We start from the raw sequence: 25712 nt of genomic DNA, 5'->3' as shown, positions 1-25712 counted from the left end.
TAAAGACCGATGGTGTAAAAGTAGTAGCAATTAAGGTGATAATCAAGAGATAAGTTTTTCGATGTTAATTAACAATTAACACGAAATTAAGATGATTAAACACAAGTCATAAGAGAGACAATGTTCAAAACTAATTGTTGTAATATTTGAAAATGATCACATTTTGATGACCGTTGCACCGAGGATAATATTGGAAGTGGTAGTGATTTGGCAAAATCAAATTAATCGATGCAATTAATGAAACAATTAGGAGTAAAAAAAAGTTATGGCACATTCAATGGAGAGAAAAGTCAATATTGTTTTTGTTGGTTGTCATTAATTCGGGTCATCATGTTTTGGTGAGTCAATTGTTGCTACGCAATTATTAAGATAAATTCTTAATTAATCCAAATTTGTGACACAAAATAGCAAATTAATACAATCCAATGTCAGGTAATTATCAGGTGATGATTGAGCTTCATGATTAGAGCGGGAAACACTTGAACGAATTGTTTCAATTTAAGCCACGAAGTGAATTCACTAATCAATGTCCATGATCGTTGGACATAAGTAAAGATGATTGGGTGGGAGAGGTTAATTGTGATGAAGACAATTTGACTGGAAAGATGATTGATTTTCACAATATAAGGTTGATTAAAAAAAAATACAATTACAATTATTGATACAATTAAAAATGTACAACAGTATTTTAGACTTTGTGTGTTTTTTATCCATCTGATTGATTAAAATTTGAGATGAGTTTTTGTTGTTATTTAATAGCAACTGATTGGATGGTGATGATGATTACCAAACAATTAAGATTTGTGTGTCTGGTTAAATTTTAAATCAAGAGGGAAAAAAATTTAACAAATAGTTGGCCCAATTGATTATCTTTGCCAATTCTATTTGTGGTTATTTTGAAGTGATTAGTGTTGTTATATTTACAAAAATATTTAACAATCAAATTTAAATAAAATATATTTTTACAGATTTCAAGGTGAATCTGTTAATTATACTGTTGTCTCATTTCGTCGTTGATTAAGAGGCTGTAATTCACGAGTTGAACTATCGTAATAACTGTCGTTGTAATATTCGTGATCATCTGAGTTTTCCTCGTCACTAGAATGTAATTTACGACTGACTATGTGAATAACTTGTGGCCCAGGGGTCATTGGTGATTGAGGTCCTGGTGTTGACGGTGCTTGTTGACCACCGGATGAAATTGTCCCATTCAGGGTCAACGCTGGAACCACACTAGTTGGTCTACCTGGACCAGGATTAGGAACGGTAACTATACTACCCGAACCCACTGTTGCAACACCATTACCGGTAACAACTCCACCATTGATTGATGTTGGTGTTGGTGGAAGTTGTAATGATCCCATTGTATTAATCTGACCACCACCACCAGTTGTAACAACCCCACCAACATTTGTTGGTACAATATTTGAAGTTGTTGACAAAGGTTGAACCATAGACCCACCGCCGTTGGTACCAATACCATAGGCAGTTATATTACATGGTCTTGTGTTAATGTAATCAAGATTCTGGCTCATTCGATAATATTCAAGATTATCAACACCAAATCGACTGTGACCATCAACAGGTACAAAATCAGGTACATTGCAAAATTGTTTGAGATCTTTAGCTTTCAAAGTTCCCATTTCTGTAATTGAACAAATTTAAAGAAGACAATTAGTAAAACATAAGCATATTAAAAGGCCATTAATGTTTGGTAGAAATTTAATTTACCTGAAAGTTTTGCATCACCAATTAAATCGACATAGTTTTGTGAATTACGAAGTCCGGGTGAAGGCATTAAATAATCTTCCTCGTCAACGGGAAGACTGGTCGGGATGTCGCAAGTTTTACCGAAGTTACTTCCATCGGGCATAAAATTATCTATACTTTCAAATTCTAGATGAAAGAAAATAACAAATTAATAAAATTTCAAAATTATAATGAAAATATTTTCGCAATTTAGTTGATCGTTTAATCATTTACGTACCATTTTGATGCATTTTGACAGGATCAGCTGAGAATCGACTAGAAATGAGGCTACTGTCTCTACGATGCATTGTTGAGGTGAGTGGATATAAAGGTTCGATACCTCGAAGGGTTCCCCCGTTCAACATAACCGAACTGGCTCGGGTTTTACATGAGTCAACGGTGTCGTCGAGGAAACTGGCAGTGGTAACATTGGTAACACCTCCAATTGATCCGGTGTGAGCGTGAAGGTGATGAGGATAATTGTTTGAATAAAATGAATGATGATTACCAACTAATCCACTCATCATTGACTGAGCTGAGGGTAACATCATTCCCAATGGGTCACCTTCAAACCCTCGATCTTCCATAAATTTTTTAATCGGTGTTGGAGGCGGTGGTGTTTCACTATTACCATCATGTTCTGATCGACTTGGTTGTAGATACTCTTCTGCGTCCATTATCACTTCAGGTCCTTCAATGGCTTTCGATAGTTTAATTATAAGTTCTTTCTCATCTTGAGGTGTATAACTTGGTAATCTCATGAACTTGTCGCCTGGAATGACCAAATATCGTCCTGGATCACCAGCCATTTTTGCGAATTCCATGGCCAACTCTTTGAACGATGGTCGAGACTCAGCATCCAACATCCAACATTTAATCATAATCATGTAAACATCAATCGTACAAATAGCGGGCTGAGGGAGACGTTCACCTTTATCTAAAATTGAAGGTACATCTCGGGCGTTAACACCCTCATATGGGCGTCCACCGTAAGTTAATAATTCCCAAACGGTTATACCAAACGCCCAGACATCGCTTTTGTGTGTAAAGATGCGATGGTGAATACATTCAAGGGCTAACCACTTTATTGGCATTTTTCCTCCTTCGGCAATATATTCCTCTTTGTTAATGTCCAACAATTTAGCCAAGCCAAAGTCGGTAATCTTAACACACCCTGGTGTTTGAAGTAAAACGTTTCTCAAGGCTAAATCACGATGGACCATTCGTTTCTCCTCAAGGTAGGCCATTCCTCTTGCTATTTGGGTACACCAATTGAGTAAAGGTTTGGAACCAATTTTGTCCTTGTGCTGTTTAACATAATCAAGGAGACACCCTAAAGGCATTAATTGGGTTACTAGCATAAGTTGCGAGGTCATACAGACGGCGAGTAATTTAAGTAAATTGGGATGATCAACAGAAGCCATAATATAAGCCTCTTCGAGAAACTCTTTATTTGTATCCGGAGCTGTTCCTTCCCGAAGGATTTTAATAGCAACCGGAATCTTGACATTCTCATTTTCTGGAACCCAGACTCCTTTGTGAACCATACCAAAAGCACCACAACCAAGTACGTTACCCTTACGAAGCTCGGCTTCCTTAACGATGCGTAGCTTAGCCAAATTGGGTCGGACATTGGTCAGTTTAAGTGGCTCATTATCTTCAAAGCCGGACATTCTCATAGTTAGTTGCATAGTCTTTTCCTTAGTTCGTGCTTTTTGTAAGCCTTGGTAGCTGAAAAATGCGAGGAAAAAGCCGAGACAACAAACGGTCAATGCGATGACTCCAAAAATTAGGAAAGTATTTGAATCTTTTGGTACGGGAAGTAGCGGTTCAGCTTCTTTCTCCGAGCAATATGGATCTTCGGCAACGTTAACGGCGACTACTTTATATGGTTTATCGGCTGGACATGTGGCTGTACAATTGAATGAAGATGGATCATCATTCCAATAGACTCGATAGTTACGACACGCTAAACAATGGCCGTTAGTTGGTCCATGGCAGCCTTGACATTCATCAGCACATTTATAGCAAGCATGATTCGGTTCATCAGCCCAATGATCTCGAGGACAAGTATCTTCACATTGTTCAGCGGAAGAGTAACTTAAACATTCACAAACAGACTTGTGAATGCCATAAGCTGTACAGTTTTTGCACCGTTGGTGACATTTACGACAAACGGACTTTCCAGTCAAAGGCTTAAGAGCTCCATCCTCTTTGGAGCCAATGTATTCATGGTAAAATCCTTCAGGACAAGGTTCATCTGCTTTGAGACATTTTTCAACTACATTTGGATCTTCAATTGAAACAAGCGCTCGTTCACATGAATTACATCCTCCATAAGCAGGTCGATTCGCAGGTCCAGTACATCCTGATACACAATTTTCATGGCAAGGTTTACATTCACCGGAATCATTGTACTTTGAGATTGGACATTGGTTCACACAATAAGGTCCATCGTTTACATTTCGACATTTAGTACAATTATTAGCTCCAGGACCAAAACATTTACCTAAACACTCAGGGTGACAATGTTTACATATGACCACCATCATTGTAATAACTATACAAATAAGATAAGAGATAGAAAAACAAATTCCAAAGGTAAACGGAAGTTGAGAATTAGATAAGATAAATGATGAATGAAATAATCGACTGATTAATTAATGAGCCAATAAAACAGTGAGTAAATAGGTAAACAAGGAAAAAGCAGAAACACCAATAAAAGTGATAAGTTGAAAAAGTGATGACAAACAAACGATACCGGAATATTAATTCTGTTAACCGGTGATGGTGGGAAATTACATTGATGACTGATAACGAAGAGAGAGAAATAAATAGAGAGAGAGAGAGAGAGAGAGAGAGAGAGAGAGAGAGAGAGAGAGAGAGAGAGAGAAATACACAACTAGGTAAAGAAGGTGGAAAGGTATTAATCCAAGATTTAAGGTGTTGCCGCTTCCAATGTTTACCAAATTAAGAGAGTAATTAATCAAATTGTTACGTACCCAAGTGATGAGTTGCATCCATCAATACAAGTATCAAGTAAACGATAAGATCGGCAAGATAAACATTCATCAGGACCTTTGCCCCAACATCCATCGTTACCACATTGAGGGTCACAAACTAAATTTCTGGCAACTGTAAGGTGGGTGGAGGGAAAATTGGGTGAGTGGGAGAGTAGAGAGAGAGAGAGGAAAATAAAGATTATCAGAATTTAAAATGAAATGATTCAGATTATAAAAGTTATATTATCAACTAAGAGTCATTAATATAAACAAATTTCTTAATTATGAGTAACCAATATTATCATCTGATTGTATGTTTATTTGTGTGGATGTATAAGTGCATCTGTTATTTTGTCAACAACAATTAGGAGGACAAGTTAATGATAATCAGTTGTAACTTAAATTAGTTCAAACATGAGGATAAAAAACACTCATAGAGAAAGTGAAACGCTAAGAAAAAGATCAGAGATGATCGTATATCATACAGTCTCTCACAGAAGTGCAGACAGTAGTAGAGTAAAAAAATCCCATCAATACTTGGAAACAGAGGGAAAGTTAATTACAATTTAAATGAATAATGATAATGAAGATAACAGAGGGACAGAGACAGAGTCCATTTTGAGACCTTCTTATTTAATGGAAAGACCATTTCTATTGAAGCTAAAAAAATCGTCCAACTCTGGGCGTTGAAAATAGAGACCACATAAAAAAGTAAAATTAAGGCAAGAGAGAGAGAGAGAGAGAGAGAGAGAGAGAGAGAGAGAGAGAGACAAGAAGAAGATGATGATGACGATGGTAGAAAGAAAAAAAAGTTGACTTTTTCTTTTTTCATCTTCTATTTCTTTTTTCTCTTCTTCTCAACTCATACTATGTTTTTAAGAATAAGGACAAAAAGAAACCTGATTTTGTACGCCAACTCAATTGATCAATTTTATCGTTTAAAAAAGTTGCCTCAACAACCGCAGAGAGAGAGAGAGAGAGAGAGAAAGAAAACCTTAGCGTTTATACTGAAATGTAAAAGCCAAAAAAGGTAAGATGATGAGAGAAAGAAAAGAAAGAGAGAGAGAGAGAGAGAGAGAAAGGGGAAGGTAGAATAGGTGTAGGTTCGAAAGACACATTGTTGTTCTTTTCTCTCTCACTCTTGGTGTTACTGTCGTTGCATAAACAAACACTCACACATCTGAATTAATGTTTAGTCTTTCTAATGATGATTAGAAGTGATAATCAGGCGAACTTTGGTTAAAATGGTTGCGAAGAAAAGAAAAAAGAAGAAAACGCATCGAAAAAGAACAAAAAGAAAAGAATAAAAACGAACAAAGGTTTGTCCAGTTTGTTTATCTTCTTCTTTTTCTTCACCTTCTTCTTCTGGTTTTTCTTTTTTTTCTTTGTCATCATCTGTCTCTCTCTTTCCTTATTCGTTCATACAGCTAAGTAAAGTTTTCCAATATGAGGGCACATTGGAAAAAAAAGTAAGCTAAGAAAATAAAGGTAGATGAAAACTTCACAGGTAAACAAATAAACAAACAAAAAGGTAAAAAAGTTAATGATTTGACACAAAATCGAACAAGATGAGAGGAGATACTTACGGCAAGTTTCATCTTTTCCGTTTCCGTCCAGGAATTTTTGGGCATCTGAACTAATAAGTTTCTTCCAATCAATGCTGTTTGCAAAGCAAAGATCTTTGTTCTCCGATATGACAACAGAGCCAAAACTTATCTTCTTCAACGATCGTAGATTAAGTGAGACCAGAGAAGTTTTAATTATATGTAAAGCGGCAAACATATCGAAAGTGATTCGACCCTGAATCGTTTCAAGATTCTTGAAGTATGAGAGGTTAGTGAATGCTGGATGATTTGCTTGAATGGAAATGAATCCGGTAACTTCCTTGAGAGTATGGAAAATATTTAATCTATCCGGATGCATGGGAGGAATATTTTTACCAAAGGTAAGATTGGGAAAAATTTCTTGATATCCGATGAATGAACTTTCCAAAATAATCAGAGAACCATCAATTTGGGTGCATCCACGGAAATCGTCAATATTACCAGAATGAAGCATCACATCAACACCTTTACAAATCTTGGGACAAGGTCCGTCACAGGGGACACATTCACCTGATTGAGCTTTCTTGTTGGCTGGACAGGAACGGACACAAGCTCCATTGTCTTTGAGTAGATGTTCAGGACAGTCTTTGACACATGTTGCACCATAAGCGTATTTACCTTCCGGATCGGTTTCCCAAGAATAGGTGGTTGGATTATAGCGCATCATGGGTGGACATTCCTGTTTACAGACTCCATTGTCGTAGAAATTTTTACATGCTAAGCAATCACTTTGCTTTGGTCCGGTGCAACCACCAGCACAGAAAAGGTGACAACATTCCCGTGGATTGGGACCAAAACAGCGACCCTGATGACATTGAGGTGAACAATTGATTTTGCTAAATTTTTGACAATTTTCAATACCTTCACCCCAACAACCTCTTGGACAAAGGGGATGACATGGTGGACATACTCTTTCAGGGTGGGTAAAATTGTAAGAGTAAACGGTGGTCGCTTTTGGTTCAGATAGAATTTCTTCCCAATCGATTGTCTTTATGTGACAAAGGTTATAATTGTCAAAGAAACCAACATCTCCTGCAAGAATATCTCGCAATGAAGATAATTCAAGATTTTCCATCTTACAAAGAGTAACCAATAAAGCAAACTCTTCATCTCGAATATTTAATTTGAAATGAGTTCGTCCTCGAATGATTTGTAAATTGGGCAGTGAGACCTTTTTAACATGAACTTGACTGATCAAAACGTATCCCGTCACCTCTCGTATTTCGTTTAAAAAGCTAAGATCGAAATTTTCATCTTCCAACCAAGTTAATTCCAGGTTACCATCGACATAAGTACAATTGGTATACCGATCTCTTAAATTTTGGTAATGATGTTCACGATTTGAAGGAACTGACATTCGTCCACTTGTACCAATACATATTTTACCCTTTTTGGTGGAAGATGTTGAGGTTGGATCATAAGAAGAATAAGATGAGGATGACGAAGAAGAAGAAGAAGATAATGATAGAAGAGATTGACTCAAAATGGAATCAAATGTAGTTACAAAGATAATTACAAAAATATACACAGAAAATAATGTACAACAATTAGGTATCTTCCTTGATATTGTCATCATATTTGCCTGTTAAATTAGACAAATATTAAAAAGAGAGAGAGAGACAGAGAGACAGACAACTTGGTGATAAATGGGATGATAAAGACGATGAGATATTAAGCTATCACAAAAATGGAAGCAAATATGAAGGCACAACAGGCAAAGGCACATACAAAGCACTTAAGGAGAAAGCGATCACCCAATATCCATTAGTCGATATAAAGTATCAACCATCAAGTGAACACAAAAGTTTTTATCCATAGGTAGATCAGCATATTAATCTGTGCGTAATCAACAGAATAGAATAAATAATTAGCACAATTTGAAGGCGAAACAAAATAAAAAAAAAGAATAGAACAAAAATCACATTTAGAAAACCAAGACCAATAGAAAATGAGAAGAGTAAAAAAGCTTGAAAATGTTGGTTCACTTGTTGCTCTCTAATGGTGGTTGTAGTTGTTAATGGAGAACCCAAAAAATTAATTCCATTTACTTTTATAGTTAATTAAACAGTAGACACATAGAAGACACCAAATCACAAATTAATTAACCAAGAGAATTAATTGTTGTTGTTGTTGTTATTGTTCCAATATTGTTACCATATAAAAATGAGTTTTTACCAAAAAAGAATAAAAAAAAACGTTACCGAAAAGTAATGGACACTAAAGAAAGAGAAAACATAAAGGAGAACAGAAGATTTTGTTGTTGAAGAGAAAGAAAGAGAGAGAAAAGAAAGAAGAGAAAGAGAATGATAATGATGGTGGTGATGATGATGAAGACGATGATGGAGAAGAAGAAGAAGATGAAAAAAGTAAGAGAAGAAAAAAAAGAAGGACAAAGAGAAAAGAGAAGAGAAAAATTATCTAAGTTTCTCTCTTTGCTTCGGTCAACTTACTTACTCTGAGAGACGACATTCCAACAACATCTCTCTCAGAAAAAGAAGCCCACCTCTCCCTCTCTCTCTCTCTTCCAAAAAAACAGGTAATTCTAAGACTCACTTATCTTCTCTGTCTACTTGTGTTTTCGACAGAGAAGAAAAATTTTCTTATTTATTTCTCTTTCTATTTTCTCTTACATTTGTTGCTTTATTTGCTTTTCTCTCAACAACAACCAACAGGTTTGACTGTGAGAAGAAGATGAGAAGAAGAAGAAAAAGAAGAAGAAAAAGAAGAAGAAGAAAAGAAAGAGAAGAAAAGCAAAAATGATCGACCATTAAAAGAGAGAGAGAGAGCGAACATTAGTCTTTCTATTTCTCTTTCTATTGAAGAAAGAAAGAGAAAATCTAGACTTTTCTCATCATCTTCTTCTTCTTCTCCATCCTTTTCATCCTTTTTCTCATCATCTTCTTCTTCTTCTTTTACTCTCTTGCAAATCTCAACACAGAACAAAATTGATCTTCAAATTGAGTCACAATTTTATTCGTAACTGTAAATTTTGATGTTCGTTAATTCAACCAAATCAACGGAAAAACAAACAATCAAAATCCACACACAAAAAAAAAGACTATTAATCAATGGAAACAATTAACGGTTCAGATAATTTGGTGAGAGATAATGAAACTCATGATGATGAGGATGCTCGTGTTGGTCAGTTGTCGATATTATATAAAAGTATCTTGACCAGTGTCGGTGAAGATTCAACTCGCCAAGGGCTAATTAAAACTCCCCAACGAGCGGCAAAGGCGATGCTCTATTTCACCAAAGGCTATCGACAGAAAATCAAAGGTAATGTAACAATTAACTAATTGTGTTTAAATGTTTTACTCTTGTAATTGTTTTGTTTTCATGTTGAGAATCAATTTTTTCAGAGTTCCGGTGAAATTAGTTTATCATCATGATGATTAACTAATTTGATAATGTTAATTAAATATGATTACTTATTTCCGTTTCTCTTTTAACTTGATAATGTATTTGTATGTACTCTTAATTGTTGCTGTCTAATTAATTGATTAATTGCAATCAAACAACGGAAACGATATTTTTTTTTTCAAGGATTTTTATACTTTTAATTATTGTTAGTTAATTAATGATTATTATCTTTGGCTTTTGGTCTTGATTTAGTTAATTTAATTTTGTTTCAAGTTAAAAACTTTGTTACTGATTTAGTTTTAATTGTAGCGTCTTTATAATGTATCATTTGATTGTTAATTGTTGATTATTTGGTTAACGGATTCAATTTTAACAATTAACGGGTTTACAATTTAATTTAATTGTAATCAATTATTAATATTTAACTAAACTATTATGATTATATCTGAGCAATCAACTTGTTGTAATAATAATAATTAATAATTTGCTGATTATTTAATCATCATTATCAACAATTAATTTATCATAGTGATGATCATGTTAATTGTAAATTGATTGATAATAAAATCGACAACAATTTACTAATCAGGCGACAATCAACAGGTAATTAAATTAATCATCAAACCATTAATATGCTTACAATGTAATTACAATTACGATTTACAATTACAATTAAATCAAGTGAAAAACGCGACAATTAATGATGATAACAACTATATGATTGATGATAAATTTGATAATCATATTGATCAATACAATTTAGGATATTGATTATAATTGAATTTGATTGTAATTGACAATTTGAATTGTCAATAAAAGCTGAACAATCAATAACAATAGTGTAACAATTTAAATCAATTCAATAGATTCAAGTAGTTGGGATTATATAAGAAAAGGAGATGAGATTAAGTTGATAATGTGATGGAAAAAAAAATTGTATCATTTTTTTTTTCGTCACCATGATGAAGATAATGATGAGTCCATGATGATGATCATCATTATCTTTGAGTAAAAATGAAAGTAAATGATGATGAAGATGAAGATAAGTGAGTTGATATTCAGAATCACAATTTACTCTTCAAAGAATAGGAAAAAGTTGAGCTTAATGACATCTTCTTGTGATAGATACTTTCACCGTCGTCATGATGATGATCATCATCATCATCCTCATCTTTTATCATCTTCATCCTACAGTTTCCTTCCGTTTTATGGTTAGAACTTTTATCTTCATCATTATCATCTTCATCTTCTTCTCAACAATTTTCTTCTTCTTTTTTTTTTGGTTCCTTTCTTTGAATAATCAGAAAGTAGAATCAATTGTTGTATCAGAATAAGTGGAAATTGAGAAAATTCTGATTCTTTCGATTCTCATTAGTAATCCATCTCTGACACTAACAGGAGTTTATCATCATCTTCATCATCATTATCATCATGTCTCGATGGTCAGTTGAGTGAGAAAAAGGATTTGGGTCACTTTAAGCAATTTAGATTAGTTGGTTAACTAGATTGACATTTAATCTAATCAATGTTATCAATTGTTCATTCAAACATGATGATCATTAATCTGTGGGAGAGAGAAAAGATTTTTAATTATCATGTCAATTGATTAATTTCTGGTATGATGAGAAAAAGATGAGAAATTCATTTTAATTGTTTAACGATTTAATTGTCATCTTAATTGTTTCTCTTTCTTTCATCATTAGATGTTGTCGCCGGTGCTATTTTTGAAGAGGATCATGATGAGATGGTGATTGTCCGAGATATTGAATTGTTTTCACTCTGTGAACATCATCTAATCCCATTCATTGGAAAGGTAATCAAATCAGAATAAACAATTAACTACTTTGATTGTGATTATAAATTAATCTTGCCTCATGAGAAAAGTGAACCGATTAACTTTCAACAGTTGATATTGATTACTTTTCTCATTGTCGACATCAAGTAGAGGATAAGTGATGATGAATAGATTGAGATTGTTAACGAATTATGAGTTAATTGTTGTGTTTAATACACAACAATTTAATCAAGAATAGATGATGATAGTAATTGAGTGAGATGAGAGTAAAAAAATAAGGGAGGAGGTGAAGGTGGAATCATGTTGATAATGAAAACGAAAGGTATCTCCATTTACCTGGTATGTTTACGCTCCACTAATCATGATTACAATGAATATTTTCATTATCATCTTCATCATCTTCATCATCTTCATCCTCGTAATCATCCATGAGAAACTGAAAAACGAAATCGATGAGAGATTAATTCAATTACTACAATAACACAACAATCTATTCATTTCTCACTTCTCATCTCTCTTACCTTTTCAATTGATTTTTTTCCTCTTTCGTTATTTTTATCCATCTACACCTTCATCATCCTTATCATCAACACCTCATCATCATCATTTTCTCATCTTCATCAACAATTAATCTTCACATCCACAGGTATCAATTGGTTATCTTCCTCGGAAAAAGATTCTTGGACTGAGTAAAGTTGCTCGAATCGTTGAGATGTTTGCTCGTCGACTTCAAGGTAATATCGATGAATTGATTGTTGATTGTTACTAATTAATAGTGGAAATTTGTTGTCATGATGAAAAATATTCTTGACCATTGAGTGATTTATTTTGATTACAGTTCAAGAACGGTTGACCAAACAAATTGCTCTGGCCATTACTGAAGCCATTAATCCGACCGGTGTTGGTGTTGTTATTGAAGCAACGTGAGTATTTACATAATAAATCATTTGGAATCATTTTCATGATGAATTTTTCTCACCTCTCCCTGTCAAAAGAGGGAACCATGAAAGTAGATTGATTGGAATCTCAATTAACATGAAAAATTGATCAGATTTCAATAGAAAATCAATACATTCTTACCTGGAAAATAAGTATCACATTGTCAACAGATTAACGGATTAGTTTCACATGAGACTTTACTGTTATTTTTATCTCTCTCTCTCTCTCTCTCTCTCTCTCTCTCTCTCTCTCTCTTCAATCATCTAAATCATCATCTTCTTCCTCTTCATCACATCATCATTATCTTGAGAAAAAGATGAGAAAAAGATCCGGATGAGAGAGATGAAGATGAGACTTACAGTAAATGAGATGTTCTTCCGTTTTGTTTTTTCTACGTCTCCATCAATCTGTTGCTTCAGTTTTTTTTTCTTCTTAAAAAAGAATAGAACAAAAGATATTTCCTGAAAAAGAACAGAATTTTCTTATTACTCAATGAAAGAAGATAAAAACAATCACTAATTAAGAAGGAGATTAACATAGAGATAATTAAATGAATTCACTTTCACCTCTTTTCGATTCTTCCCTGAACATTGTTATCGTTTCTTTGGTTACCATTAATCAACTTGGAACTTTTTTCCTCTTCGATAGATTTTCAATTCTATGTTCTAATCCAAAGTCTATTAATCAACTTGAGCTAATCTTCTCAATTAATTTTCTATTAATTTAGTCTCTAATTGTGATCAGGAAGTTTAGTGACAATTAAATGTTTGTTGTTATCTATTAGATGGTTATGGTTAATATCACAATTTTTTCATTCTCTTAGGCAAGTGATGGATTTTTTCTGGTGATTTGTTGATTCTTACAATAAATTACACAGTTGATTTAATTTAATTCAGTTCAGTTTTGCTTCAACAATCAACTTGAGTATTGATTATATATTCCGATTATAACTTATATTTCCAATCTTTTCTTTCAAATCTCTGAACTGGTTGTCACAATGTCCTTCCAATGCTCAAGATTTTCCACCTAAATGAATCGCCATTTTGTTTTTTTTTTCATTCGATTCTGATTCCAACTCTAATCATCCAACAATTAACTTAATTGCTCTCTCTTTCTCTTCCCGGTTACGATTTACTCAATCTTTTCAATTTGTTGTTCCGTTATAATCAGAATACATAATAACAGATTCAGGGGATTGGATATAAATTGTAGTTCTAATATTTGATATTTTTTTTCTTCTTTTTATATTTACCTTAACGTTAGTGAATTTACTTAAATTACTTGACCAGATAATCAATTTTAATTGACCATTAAGTATATACGGTCATTCATGTATACGAACATATCAATTGTTCCGAAAAGGTTAATAATCGTTGTTGGGAATCTCGAGTTAATTTAATTCCTTTACTATTATTATTGTTAATCATTTACATAATGATAATGAACTTGACCTTTTCTCAATCAATTGATTAATCAAATTTGTATCAATCTAAATTTTGTCTCTTTGCATGATAACCAAATCATTTACCTTTACTATTAATACATGTAAAGAAAATGATATTCATATGAATAATAATAAATGTTAATTGTGTGAATTGATTTATCCCTATAACTGGTTTAAATTAATATTGATATGTTATGATAATTTAAATCCACTACCTGTAACCTTTAATTCATATTCAATTGTTGTTGTATTGGCTCAATTGTTTAACTATGATTATCTCATCATTAATATTAATCTGGTTTATGTTGATGATATAATCATATGTATGTAGCAATTATATATTAATACATATCCGGATTTAAGATTAATCAACAACAATTTAGATAACTATTTATATTTGTATTGATTTTAACTGTTCAATTGTTGCTGTTGACCTTTTTGGTTGAAAATGTTAATTTCTATTAATTGGATTCTCATCATTCTCACAATTAACTAACTATTGATTATTTGTCTTTTCTTTCAGTCATATGTGTATGGTGATGAGAGGTGTCCAGAAATTAAATAGCAAGACGATGACCAGTGCGATGCTTGGTGAGTTTCGAGATGACCCCAAGACCAGAGAGGAGTTTTTGACCTTAATTGCTTCTAAATCTTGACCCAGTAGATCACAATTAACTGACAACAAACAAATACAACGACAATACAATGATGATGAAAGGGAAACATGAACAAAACTTTTAAAGTTTCATCTTAATCTTAAAGTTAATTGTTGTTGTTGACTATTGAAAATCTAAATCCAGTTTAAATTTTAATCAATTGTTTGATGTTATTAATAATATTTATCAATAACAATTGTTAACTTTAATTATTGATCAATATTGTTGGTTTCACGACTGATTATCAACAATTAACAATTCTGTTTATCATTCCCTGTGTTTAATTAATAAGCTTGTTGTGTATTTGTTATCAATTATTAACAATTGAATTAATTTTGAATGTTTAACTTTTATTTTTATGATTTTTTTCATCATTAACTTAAAATATGATTAGTTAATTACAGGGAAAAGATTACAATTAAATCATCTTAATCGTGGGTTTTAATTGTTTCCAAAATTTAGTTATATCATCAAAATTTAATATGATTCTCAATATGAGCTCATTTTGTTAATCGCAATTAACTGAAACAATTAAAACACTGACAGACTTTATATTTAGTCATAATCAACATCATCAGTTGATTGTCATCAAATAATCAACGCAATCACGTAAATATAATTGTTATATCGTTGACATAAAATATATACAATTAACTAATTGTTTGATTAAAGGAAACATAAACATTTTAAATTGTAACTAACGTGACGAAATTTTAATCCAATTAACCAAAATTAACCAACGGACAAACAATTAACCCTTTCCAAGTAGTTTAATTAAAATTAACATGTATTATTATCAATATAATAAATTGTCAAAGTAAATTAATGGTGTTGTTAACAACAATTAACTAATGAAATGTTTATTATTAATATTTATTTATTTAATCTAATCAATAAAAACAATCTCACTAATCAAATACAATTAATAAATACGATACGATATAAATTAGCAAATAAATTGTTTACCTCACACACAATTAACATTCAACAATAAATGAATAACGGTGATGATTTAAAACAATTAAACAACAACAATTAGTTGACAATCAACTAACAAGATACAGATAAAGATAAACAATCAACACCAAAGAGATATTAGAAACAAATGAATCGTTAATAGTTAATCTTAATCATCGTGCTAATTAATATGATATTAACAAATTGTGACCTGTTAACCTTGATCAGCAAATGGTTAAAGTTAATTGTGGGGACAATCAATATTAATTGTGATTCTTAGTGACATTCAGGAATCCAGTTTACCTTGGGATCCACCAATAGGATTGTTGAACTTGATTGTTGAAATACAAGAAACTTGTTGATCAACTGATTCTTTGTATTATCATCACAGAGGAGGAGGTGGAGTTGGTGATGAAGATGAGGATGAAGATGATGATGATGATGATGATGATGATGATGATGATGAGGATGAAAAAGAGGAGGAAAAGTGGGAGGCTTAGGATGAGAGCTTCTGGATCCAGGGCTTCAATTGGTTCGCCATCAATAGTTGTAGTTAAATCAAATGAATTCTTGAAAAGTTTCATCAAGAATCTGAGGAATTAAATAAATTACAGATTACAAATTAATCTTTAGTAAATTAATCCTAAGCGATCAATTGAAATTAATTGTTGATCCTTGATTATAATCAATTGGTTAATCAGTTTTATAACTTTTTTTTCAAATTTGAAAAGACACAATTGTTGATTTACCTTTGGAATCGGTTGTAAGTTAATCAACAGTTAATTGTTAACAGAAATTCATTTCTGTTTTTTTTTCTGCAAGCAATTAAGTGTTAATGTGATTTACTGATTGTTAATTAGATTTTTGAAGATTTTAATTGTTGATGCTTGAAGCTGTACCAAAGTTTGGGATGAACAAGCAAAGTTTTAATTGCTAATCAAACAAATTATACATATAATCAATATTAGCAATTTAAAATTGTTAATTCATGTTAATTGGTTTGATTAACTTAAAATCTTAATCATTGAGCTTAATTATGATGTAAAATAAACAAGATTGTATTTAAATTGTTTGATTTTTTCAGTCGGTTATGATTTCAGGTTAATCATCATGATTACGATTGTAATTTGTAATCAGATGAGTTAATTAACTGTATCAAGTTCAATGAATGAAGGTCAATCTGAGTTGGTTAAAATTTTGATTAGTAAATAATAATAATAATAGTTATCAAAATGAACTGGATTAAGAGATGAACATGATTAACCTAATCAACTTTAATTACTTGTGATTGTGAAGATTTAAATTGTGATCATCTTTGATTAACCGTTACCTTGATCATCCTGATAATCAACAATTTCCTGAAAGCTTGTTAATTATTCAAGGTTAAATTAAGTAAAATTAATTATATCAATGTTGATAATTTGCCCATGGAAACAATTAACTTAATCATTTAACCTTCAATAGAAACAGAAAAAAATTAGTTTTTAATTTCTGATCAACATTTGATTGAGAATAATTTTTTCTAAATCATATAATTAAGTTTGTCTGAATGACGATCAATACATTAATTTTAACAATTAGACATCAGGAATATTAAAAAAATTGTTAATTGAATTTAAATAGATCATCATAATTTGATTACTATTATTAAAATCTATCGACAGTTAAGGTTAGGTGAGTGGAAGATTTTATCAATCGATTAACAATTTAATTTCTTTGATTGATTATCAATTATCATTAAATTGTAATTAGCATCAGAGAATACAAAAGAATTTTATTCAAAAGTTTTATTCGAAAAAAATTCGATACATTTTTCGATCGATTCGTCCGATAATCGCCAAAGTTTTACCGATAACTTCGCGTCCCTCGAGTGATTCCTTGTCCCAAGCACCGTCTTCAGTTTGGTCCATGTGGTATCTGAAGGTCGAGTCAATGACAGAACGATGAATAGCTCTGTCGATGGCATTTCCTTTGAGTGGCCTGAATCGCACGAAAAATGGACTGAGTGGGAATCACAGATCACAATACAAACTATTGCAAAGAAACGGCTCAAATCAACACAAAGGAATTTTTCAATTTCATCTTTGTCTATTAACACTAGATAATTAATATTATCAGTTAATCAAGACAAAGATTGATTAATTTAACTTAATTATATTGATAATGATGATTATCATTATGTATTATCAATCAAGTAATTCTTGGGTAATACCTAATTTAAATGAGACTAAAACAGATGAAAATTGAGATGATGATTTCATGAGACGATTCAGTTAATTCAGTTGATGATTAAATTGTAAAATCAATTCCCTGAGGATAATTAAGTAAAGAAAAACAAAGTTTGGTAACATCGGTTTCCAAGGGATGGGAATTCCAAGTCAACCCTGTAATAAATTCAGAGAGAGAGAGAGAGAGAGAGAGAGAGAGATGACCATTTTTTTCACTCTCTCTTCTTTCTCAATGTATGAACTTGTATGAAAGAAATAAAACTGCCCTCAGGGCATTCGGAGGAAATTAAACTACGTTCAATTCAATGGTAAGAAAAAACAATCCACAATGAAACAGGTTCTTCTCTTTCTTTTTTCTTTCTTTTTACCATCCACATCATCATCATGAAAAGATCATGAAAATATTGCTCAGCTCTCTCTCTCTCTCTCTCTCTCTTCGGCATGTCTCTGTTTATTGAACACTTTCCTTTCATTTGATTTCGAGGATCGAAACTCACTAATCGGTTTGATAATCCGATTATTGGTCTTGTGCTGATGCAAAAGCGGGAAACCGAATGTCCTCCGTCTCTCTTAATCACTCTCACTATTTCTCTCCCTCTCTTTTTCTCTCTTTCTCCTTCTTTAATCTTCCCTCCCCAAACAGCGTATTTACCATGAGATAGGAATCTTTGACCTCCATGTAAAGTGAATATCTTCTTGAATTTTCCTCTTTTCCCCAACCTCCTACTTCCTACTTTCTTTTACCTTTTATTTTCCCTCAGCGGGGTTTACCCGCCTCTCAATTTTTCCCCTCTTCATCCATCGTGGACACAAAATTGAAACAAACTAACCATGAGTCCATCGGTAGATCCATCAGTGAATACAGTGACCCTTCAAGTCGTAGGTCGTCCACGTTCCCATACAATAGTAAGTATGGTCAGTTCAACAAGTGTTTGGTCTTCGGTGTCAACCCGATCAGCTCCAAGTGAAAAATCAGCCGTTCAGGCTAAACAAGTTTCCCTCGTTCTCATGAATGGATTAGAACCCGTGCCAATATTAAATCGTCTTAATCTAAATGTTCAAAGAGGAACAATTTATGGGCTTTTAGGTCCATCAGGCTGTGGGAAAACTTCATTTCTACGATGTCTCATCGGTTTCCAGGCCATTTCTTCAGGTAAGATAAGTGTCTTTGGTTACCCTCCAGGCGATGAAAGATCAGGTGTTCCCGGGAGAGGTTTAGGTTACATGCCACAAGATTTGGCTCTTCACGAGTACCTGTCCATAGGTGAATTGTTGACCTATTATGGTAACTTGTACCTAATCGAGACGGAGACTCTTAAAAAACGAATCGATCGTCTTATAACCTCTCTCGATCTTCCGGATAAAGATCGTCTTGTGATCAATTTAAGTGGTGGACAACGTAGACGTGTCTCTTTTGCACTGACCATTGTCCACAAGCCAAGATTACTCATCTTGGATGAACCAACAGTGGGCTGTGATCCAATACTTCGTGAACGTATTTGGGAATCGTTGACACACTTTTCAACCGTTGACAGAATAACGGTAATCATTACAACCCATTATATTGAGGAGGCTCGACGTTCCCATCGAGTCGGTTTCATGAGAACGGGATCAATTCTAGTTGAAGATTCACCCACTGAATTAATGGACAGAATGGGTTTTAATACATTGGAAAAAGTGTTTCTAGCTCTTGTAATGGACAATAAAACAAAAGACTGTATTAATAATAATCAAAAAAATCAACTAATTGTTAACGTTCAACAACAACGAACATCATTTGTTAATGTTAATCTAGAAGATGAAGATGAAATTTCAAGTGATGAGATTAATTATGATGATAGTGATTCAAATGATTGTGCCAACGGTAAACAAAGACCTCGATCAGTTTCATATACCTCAACAATAGCACCGATTAAATATCCAATGTCCGAAGTGTCCGAGATTATGGTTGATTATAAGAAACCAATTCCCGTGAGACGGAAAAATTTAGAGACTCGATTATTATTCTGGTACTACACTTTGATCATCGTAATTCAAAACATCGCCATGCAAATTAAACGCACACCAACAACGATAATTGTTCAATTTGTGATTCCGTTAATTTCCTTAATGTGTTTCTGTATGTTTGTTGGTCAAATACCTTACGATTTGAAACTTGGTGTGGTCAATAATGAATCGCCCGTTAATCTGTCCAGTTTGTTATTATCTACCGTTAATCGGTATGTTTTTACCCAAGTGCCTTTCGATTCGGCTGAGAAGGCGAAAATTGCAGGTAAAACTCAATCGATCGTCGGTTGGATTGAGATTCCTGAAAATTTTACTTCCGCTTTGATTCAACGTTATCGTAAACCCGATGAGTTTACCAATAAAACTCACGATGATTCAACCATCTTATTACATCTCGATGTTACTAATTGGCCGATTTCTTGACCATTGAAAGGTCGTTCCAACAAGCTTACCTTGATTTCGTTCAGAAAATGATGACCCACCTTGGTCGTAATCCGGCAATCACCAAGATACCTGTGGACGTACCTGAGGTTGTCTATGGATCGTTGGAGACCAATGATTTCTCAGGATTTCGAGAATTTGTTTCTGTCGGGATTTTGGTCATCATTTCATATACGATCGCTTTTGGTGCGACCATTTTGGTCGTGCTTTTGGAGAAGGTCAGTCTCATATTCGAGAGAAACTTTGCTGCAGGTAAGAACAATTAATTAATCACTTGATCCTCAAAACAATTGATCGAAAAGTACATTGGCTTTACTTTTCCAAATGACAATTAACCTTTTAAATGGAAAATTATTCCAATTGTTTTTCTTAAAACCTATTGTCCCAATTATCTTAATTGTTTTCATTTACAAACAAAAAAAAACAATCAAAGGAAATTTACAAATTTAATTTAGCTCTAATTGTTGACAAATTGAAAGGTTAATCCAAGGTCTCTTTGTTAATCTCTTAAATCCAACACCTTTTGTGTCTATGGATTAGATTAACTGATAGTTTTATCATTTTGATTGTTTTCAATTTGTTATTAATCACTTTGGTTTTTTCAGCTAATTAGCCTGAGGCAATTAAAGGAAATGATGATCATATGGGTTTTGGAGGTTGATTCATGATAAAAATGATGAAACCTTGTGATAAATTGTTTAATCGCCATTTTGATCATTTGATGTTTTAATTGCAATTAACAAATTTACATGGTTAACAAAACATTTCCAATTGAAACAGAAATATTTCCTTGGCGTTTTAATAGTTGTTTGCTAATTGGTTAATTAATTTAGACAATTAACTCGGAAACAAATTACCAATTAGGTGGACAATTAACACCGAAAGCACATAATAAATTAAATATATAACTCAAGATCAGATTGATAGAAACAACAACAACAACAATTAAGAAGATAATTTTTCTGTCACCTTGATTGTTAATTTGGATAAAAAATTTACTAATTAGACTTTCTCTCTTCCATTAAAAAGGTGTAACCACTGGTCAGTTAATCCTTGGTCATCTAATTACTCGAGTTGCAGTTCAAAGTATCGTAGTTATCGTACTTTTCCTAATAGTTTTAGTCCTATTCGAGGTTCCAAACCAGGGATCGTTTTTCACCGCCATAGCTTTACTTTTGGTCCATTCGCTGACCGGTGCCACTCATGGTATCTGCACCTCTGCAATGTCCACCTCTCTTTTTATGGCCTCGATTTTCAGTAACGCGGTGATCATATTTTTCTTCATCATCGGCGGAGTCCTATGGCCTTACAATTCGCTTCCCTATTATCTCAAATGGGTGGCACTTATTTCACCGATTTGTTTGCCCACTGAATCTTTAAGAGGTGTTCTTGTCCGTGGATGGTCATTCACTCATCCTCAGGTCATCTCTGGATTCGCCATCTCATTGGGCTGGACATTGATCTTCCTACTTGGTGCTATTCACTCATTTAAATACGGAATCTCAACTGCTAAACGTTAACGATTCAAATTAATTATCTTCACAATGATTATATATATTAACCAGCATCACACTATTCATCAATCATATCATCATAATTAACCTGACAATCAAAAAGTAATCATCAGATTAAAGTGAAAGTGATTACAATTATTTATTGTTCTCGATGTGTGTTGAGTCATGTGAGTGTGTTGGTCATCCTACTGGTCATTTACATGTTTCCCTGTTGTCGTTTATTGTAAAAGAAGACAAACTTTTCAACAATCGTCATCATGATTAGTTGATTGTGTTCGTGATAAATATAATTATCTAGACAATGAACTGAGTAAGATATGTTTACCTAAACACAGAAAATAATGATTAATTTTTTTTTTCTCTTCTTCTACTTAATCATCAACATTTATCCTTCGTATTAATAGAAATCTATTATTTATGATAATTTGCCCTGAAGCGAAAAGAAATGATTAAAATTCAATGAATTGTCCTTAATTGTTACATGTTGTGATTTTCTAATTACAATTAACAGGCAACAACAATAATGATTTACATTAACACAAATACGATTGTTGTATTAACTTTCTCAGATTAAATTGTAAAACTAAATCATAACAATCAGATCAAATGCTAAATATGAACCAAAATTGATTAATATTAATATAAAGATAATCATCTAATTGCTAATATAAATCATCACCTTTTCAATTTGTGTCCATTGTGATCAATTAAATTAAAAAGGTAATTCACTCACTCAATTGTTTTCTATGTGAAAATTATAATCAAATTGTAATAATATCATCTTTTTGTATTTAAACTGAATTAAAATATTAACCAACATTAAATTAGACTCACACAATTTTAATCAAGTTGATTTTGTTATTATTTTGATTGAAAACCATTTGATTGTGAAGGTAAAGTTTTCCCATTGAGAAAATGAAAACTTCTCAATGTAAATCAACTGTTCCTAATTGATTAACCAAAGATACTCAACAGAAACAATTAGAAACAGTTGAATTAACCAACAGGTAGGCACGAATTAAACAAAAAGCATCAATTGTAATCCAATTTAAGTGTAACAATTTAAATCTAATCATCAAGTAAATAAAAATGAAGATGAAACAACAAAAACAACTCAAAGAAAACTTTAAATTGTTGCAATATAATATTTACCATTGAGAAGAAGGTAATTCCTGATTCTAGAAGATTAGAATTGAAATGATGATATTGATAGTTAATTATCACGAAAACAATTAAAACAAGATGATGATGATTAGAGGGGATAAGTTGATTAGGGAAAAAATTGAAATCCTGGTTATCAAGACTGGTTAAGGTGAACCAACCAGTTAACCGGGTTGGTTTCTTAGGTTAAACCAGTTAATTTGAATTGCTTGTTGATTATTAACTGTTATTTTTACTATTAGTAAATTGTATCAACGATGTATCATCACCACGTTGAAACAGTTAACCGGAAATCAGACCAACAATTAGAAACAATTTTCTAATAAGAGACCAAGAAGAAATTTAAATCTCTCTGTGTTTTCCCTCCAAAAAAGTTAATCCTTTAATCTTAATCAGTTCGTCTTTATTATTTTCTCATCTAATTTTCAGTTCGAATTTCAATTTATCGTTAATCTACCTCATGGTTAATCTATTCAATGTCAAGTTCTATCAAATTCCACAGAAAACAAATGTTCCAAAGATTAATTGTTATACCGATCATCTAATTGTCACCAATTATCTTTGTAAACAGTTAATTGTTTGCTTTCTTTTCATTGGTTTGATTTGTGATTCTCTGACCAATGGACAATTTTATTCACCTTCTTCTTCATCCTCATCCTCTTCATCTTCTTCCTCGTTTTTACCTTCATCTATGGTGACAAACCTTTGGAATCAATTGACATCAAGTACTGGGAATCGACGACAAGATGTACCACCAATTAATCCCGAACAATTGGAGCAAGGACGTAAGTTAATTACTATAATTAATTATCTTCCATAGATGAGTATCAATCTCTCAAACTCAAATTCATTTCTAATGTTCAACTTTCTTGTTGATCTTTTAATTTTGAGAATTTAATCTGATTGAGAAATTTAAATCCATTGAGAATCAGATTAATCAACTTGTATCAATTGTTTCTTCATATTATTATTATTCTGATATAATTTAGCTCTATTTGTTGGTGGAAGCTTTGACTTTGATTTGAATGAATTGGCTCATCTTATTCAGCCGATGTTTAATTTGATCAAAAATTCTGAGATAATTAAAGTTGATCAAGGTGGAAACCGTGGTAACCAAATGAATTCAGGTAACCAAGTAAATGGAAACAATAATAATAATGAACAGTTGATTACTTCAGCTTCATCTAATCGACCTGGATTAACGTTTTCACCTTCATTTGGCCTTGGATCAACACAGATTAAGCCCTTAATCACTTTAGCTGTACCTGAGATTGAATTTCTAAACAATAATAATGAGGCCAATAGAAATACTAACAACAACAACAACAACAATCTAAATAGTGATTATAATGGTAATAATAATCAGCAACTTAATTCTCAGCGAATATCATCAAATCATCAACTAATTAATCGCTACAATGGAAGACCAATTCAAACCATTGATCCATTTTTAGCATCAGCATCCGGTGACCTCAGTCCATTAACATCATCTTCCCTTAATCTAAATGGCATAAATCGTGGTTCCTCTTCATCCAACGGAAGAAGGAAAAAGAAACGAAAACCGAATAATAATAAAAATAAGAATCGCAATAAACCATTGATTCAAATTGTCGACGATGATCAAGAAGAGACCGATCAAAGTAACGATGAAGAAGAGGACAGTTTAATACCAATGTCATCAAATAATAACGGAGATGAGAGCGGTGATGATGATAATCGTAAAGACACCGATGAAAGTCAAGCTCTTGATCAGATTCTCGAAATGGGTTTACCTTCATTCCTAATGGAGGAAATTTTCGGCCTCAATAAGCGACTATTAAAACCTGGTAAAATTTTGGCCCATTTAACTTTCGGTGCGCTGGCTCGAGGGATGATCAAGCGTTTCTTTAAGACTTTTCTAGCTCGATCAATGCCTGATCGAGGTGGACTCATTCGCCGTGTAGCCGATCAAGGTTGCAGGTCAGTTAAAGGATTAGGACTTCGAGACTCGGTCATACTTCCGTTAGGAGTTGCGGTCACTCTTCATCCGATCTTCACTCCCTTCATGCCCGCTATGCTTTTCGCCCTTGGATCACTAAAAGCAATCGAATCAGCAACTTGCTATGTTAGTAACGCTCTAAGATGATTAACTTTCATAACAATTTAGCCAGCAATTAGTTAACCAGATCAACTAATCAACCACTTACCTTTACCTTTAAATCATTCAAAGTGATTCCATTTTTATTGTATAAAAAAAAAACTTCTAGTATCTAAAGTTTTCATATCTAGTGTATCAATTTATCATACAGATTGATTAACTTATTCAATTAAATTAATACTTTGTTAATCTATCAATATATTAATATTAATTTCGTAAGCTGATTTGTTTGATTAACATTATCGTGATCAAGATAATCACTGGATAAACATTATCATTATATTTTCCAGGTAAGTAACTTAATTTTCCCAAGCAAATTGACAACAATAATCAGGTATGAATTAAACATATAATTAACTTAATCATGATAATAATTCATACAGAAATTGATGGTTAACATTTCAAGTTAATCATCGTCATGTAATCAGGGTGGTCAATGAATAGATTCAACCTTTCAATAGTAATTGTGTATTCTGATTTGTGATATTATTGAATATATGTAATTGTAAAATTGTACGTTTTTGATTAACTTAATTTCCCAATTAATTAGAAGATAATTAAATTAACCTGAGATTAGTTGATTTGATTATAAGCTTAATCAATTGTGAAAGATTTTATCATGATGAGAATGGATTGAAATTGTCTATGGTCAATTCAATTTAAGTCTCAACATGGAATTGTAATTTTGCAATTGGAAAAAGATTAGAAATTGATT

At 32.6% G+C, this 25712-nt stretch overlaps 3 protein-coding genes and 1 pseudogene across 3 annotated transcripts; 3 read left to right on the top strand and 1 right to left on the bottom strand.

Moving 5' to 3' along the window:
- Positions 1–609: 609 nt before the first annotated feature.
- On the bottom strand, positions 610–8826 carry LOC128392919 (epidermal growth factor receptor-like). The gene is given in 6 exon segments (XM_053353010.1): positions 610–1645; positions 1732–1896; positions 1988–4287; positions 4289–4309; positions 4752–4884; positions 6338–8826. Coding segments are annotated over 6 exon segments (4869 nt in total). The 5' UTR covers positions 7932–8826; the 3' UTR covers positions 610–989.
- Positions 8827–9262: 436 nt separating this feature from the next.
- Positions 9263–14899, top strand: LOC128392927 (GTP cyclohydrolase 1-like). Its single transcript, XM_053353019.1, has 5 exons — positions 9263–9634; positions 11422–11531; positions 12160–12247; positions 12352–12436; positions 14420–14899. The coding sequence occupies exons 1-5, from the start codon at positions 9424–9426 to the stop codon at positions 14550–14552; spliced, it is 627 nt and encodes a 208-aa protein (XP_053208994.1). The 5' UTR covers positions 9263–9423; the 3' UTR covers positions 14553–14899.
- Positions 14900–18181: 3282 nt separating this feature from the next.
- LOC128393021 (ABC transporter G family member 20-like) lies at positions 18182–22523 on the top strand (annotated as a pseudogene).
- A 137-nt stretch (positions 22524–22660) lies between these two features.
- Positions 22661–25190, top strand: LOC128393022 (uncharacterized protein DDB_G0292186-like). Its single transcript, XM_053353127.1, has 2 exons — positions 22661–23645; positions 23850–25190. Exons 1-2 carry the CDS (start codon positions 23321–23323, stop codon positions 24983–24985), a joined length of 1461 nt encoding a protein of 486 aa, XP_053209102.1. The 5' UTR covers positions 22661–23320; the 3' UTR covers positions 24986–25190.
- The last annotated feature ends 522 nt before the right edge of the window (positions 25191–25712 follow it).

The sequence above is a fragment of the Panonychus citri genome, unplaced genomic scaffold (genome assembly GCF_014898815.1).
Source record: "Panonychus citri isolate SS breed McGregor unplaced genomic scaffold, ASM1489881v1 Contig00138, whole genome shotgun sequence".
In the NCBI taxonomy this organism is placed as follows: Eukaryota; Metazoa; Arthropoda; class Arachnida; order Trombidiformes; family Tetranychidae; genus Panonychus; species Panonychus citri.
Note: the sequence above shows the minus strand (reverse complement) of the source record. Positions and strands in the feature narration are given on the sequence as shown.

Bases quoted from the DNA above. Each gene is read 5' to 3' on its own strand.
- LOC128392927 (XM_053353019.1), top strand. From the start codon at position 9,424: ATGGAAACAATTAACGGTTCAGATAATTTGGTGAGAGATAATGAAACT. The intron at 9,635-11,421 runs GTAATGTAACAA...TTTCATCATTAG, and splicing joins CTATCGACAGAAAATCAAAG to ATGTTGTCGCCGGTGCTATT. The intron at 12,248-12,351 runs GTAATATCGATG...TTTTGATTACAG, and splicing joins GTTTGCTCGTCGACTTCAAG to TTCAAGAACGGTTGACCAAA.
- LOC128393022 (XM_053353127.1), top strand. From the start codon at position 23,321: ATGGTTAATCTATTCAATGTCAAGTTCTATCAAATTCCACAGAAAACA. The intron at 23,646-23,849 runs GTAAGTTAATTA...GATATAATTTAG, and splicing joins CGAACAATTGGAGCAAGGAC to CTCTATTTGTTGGTGGAAGC.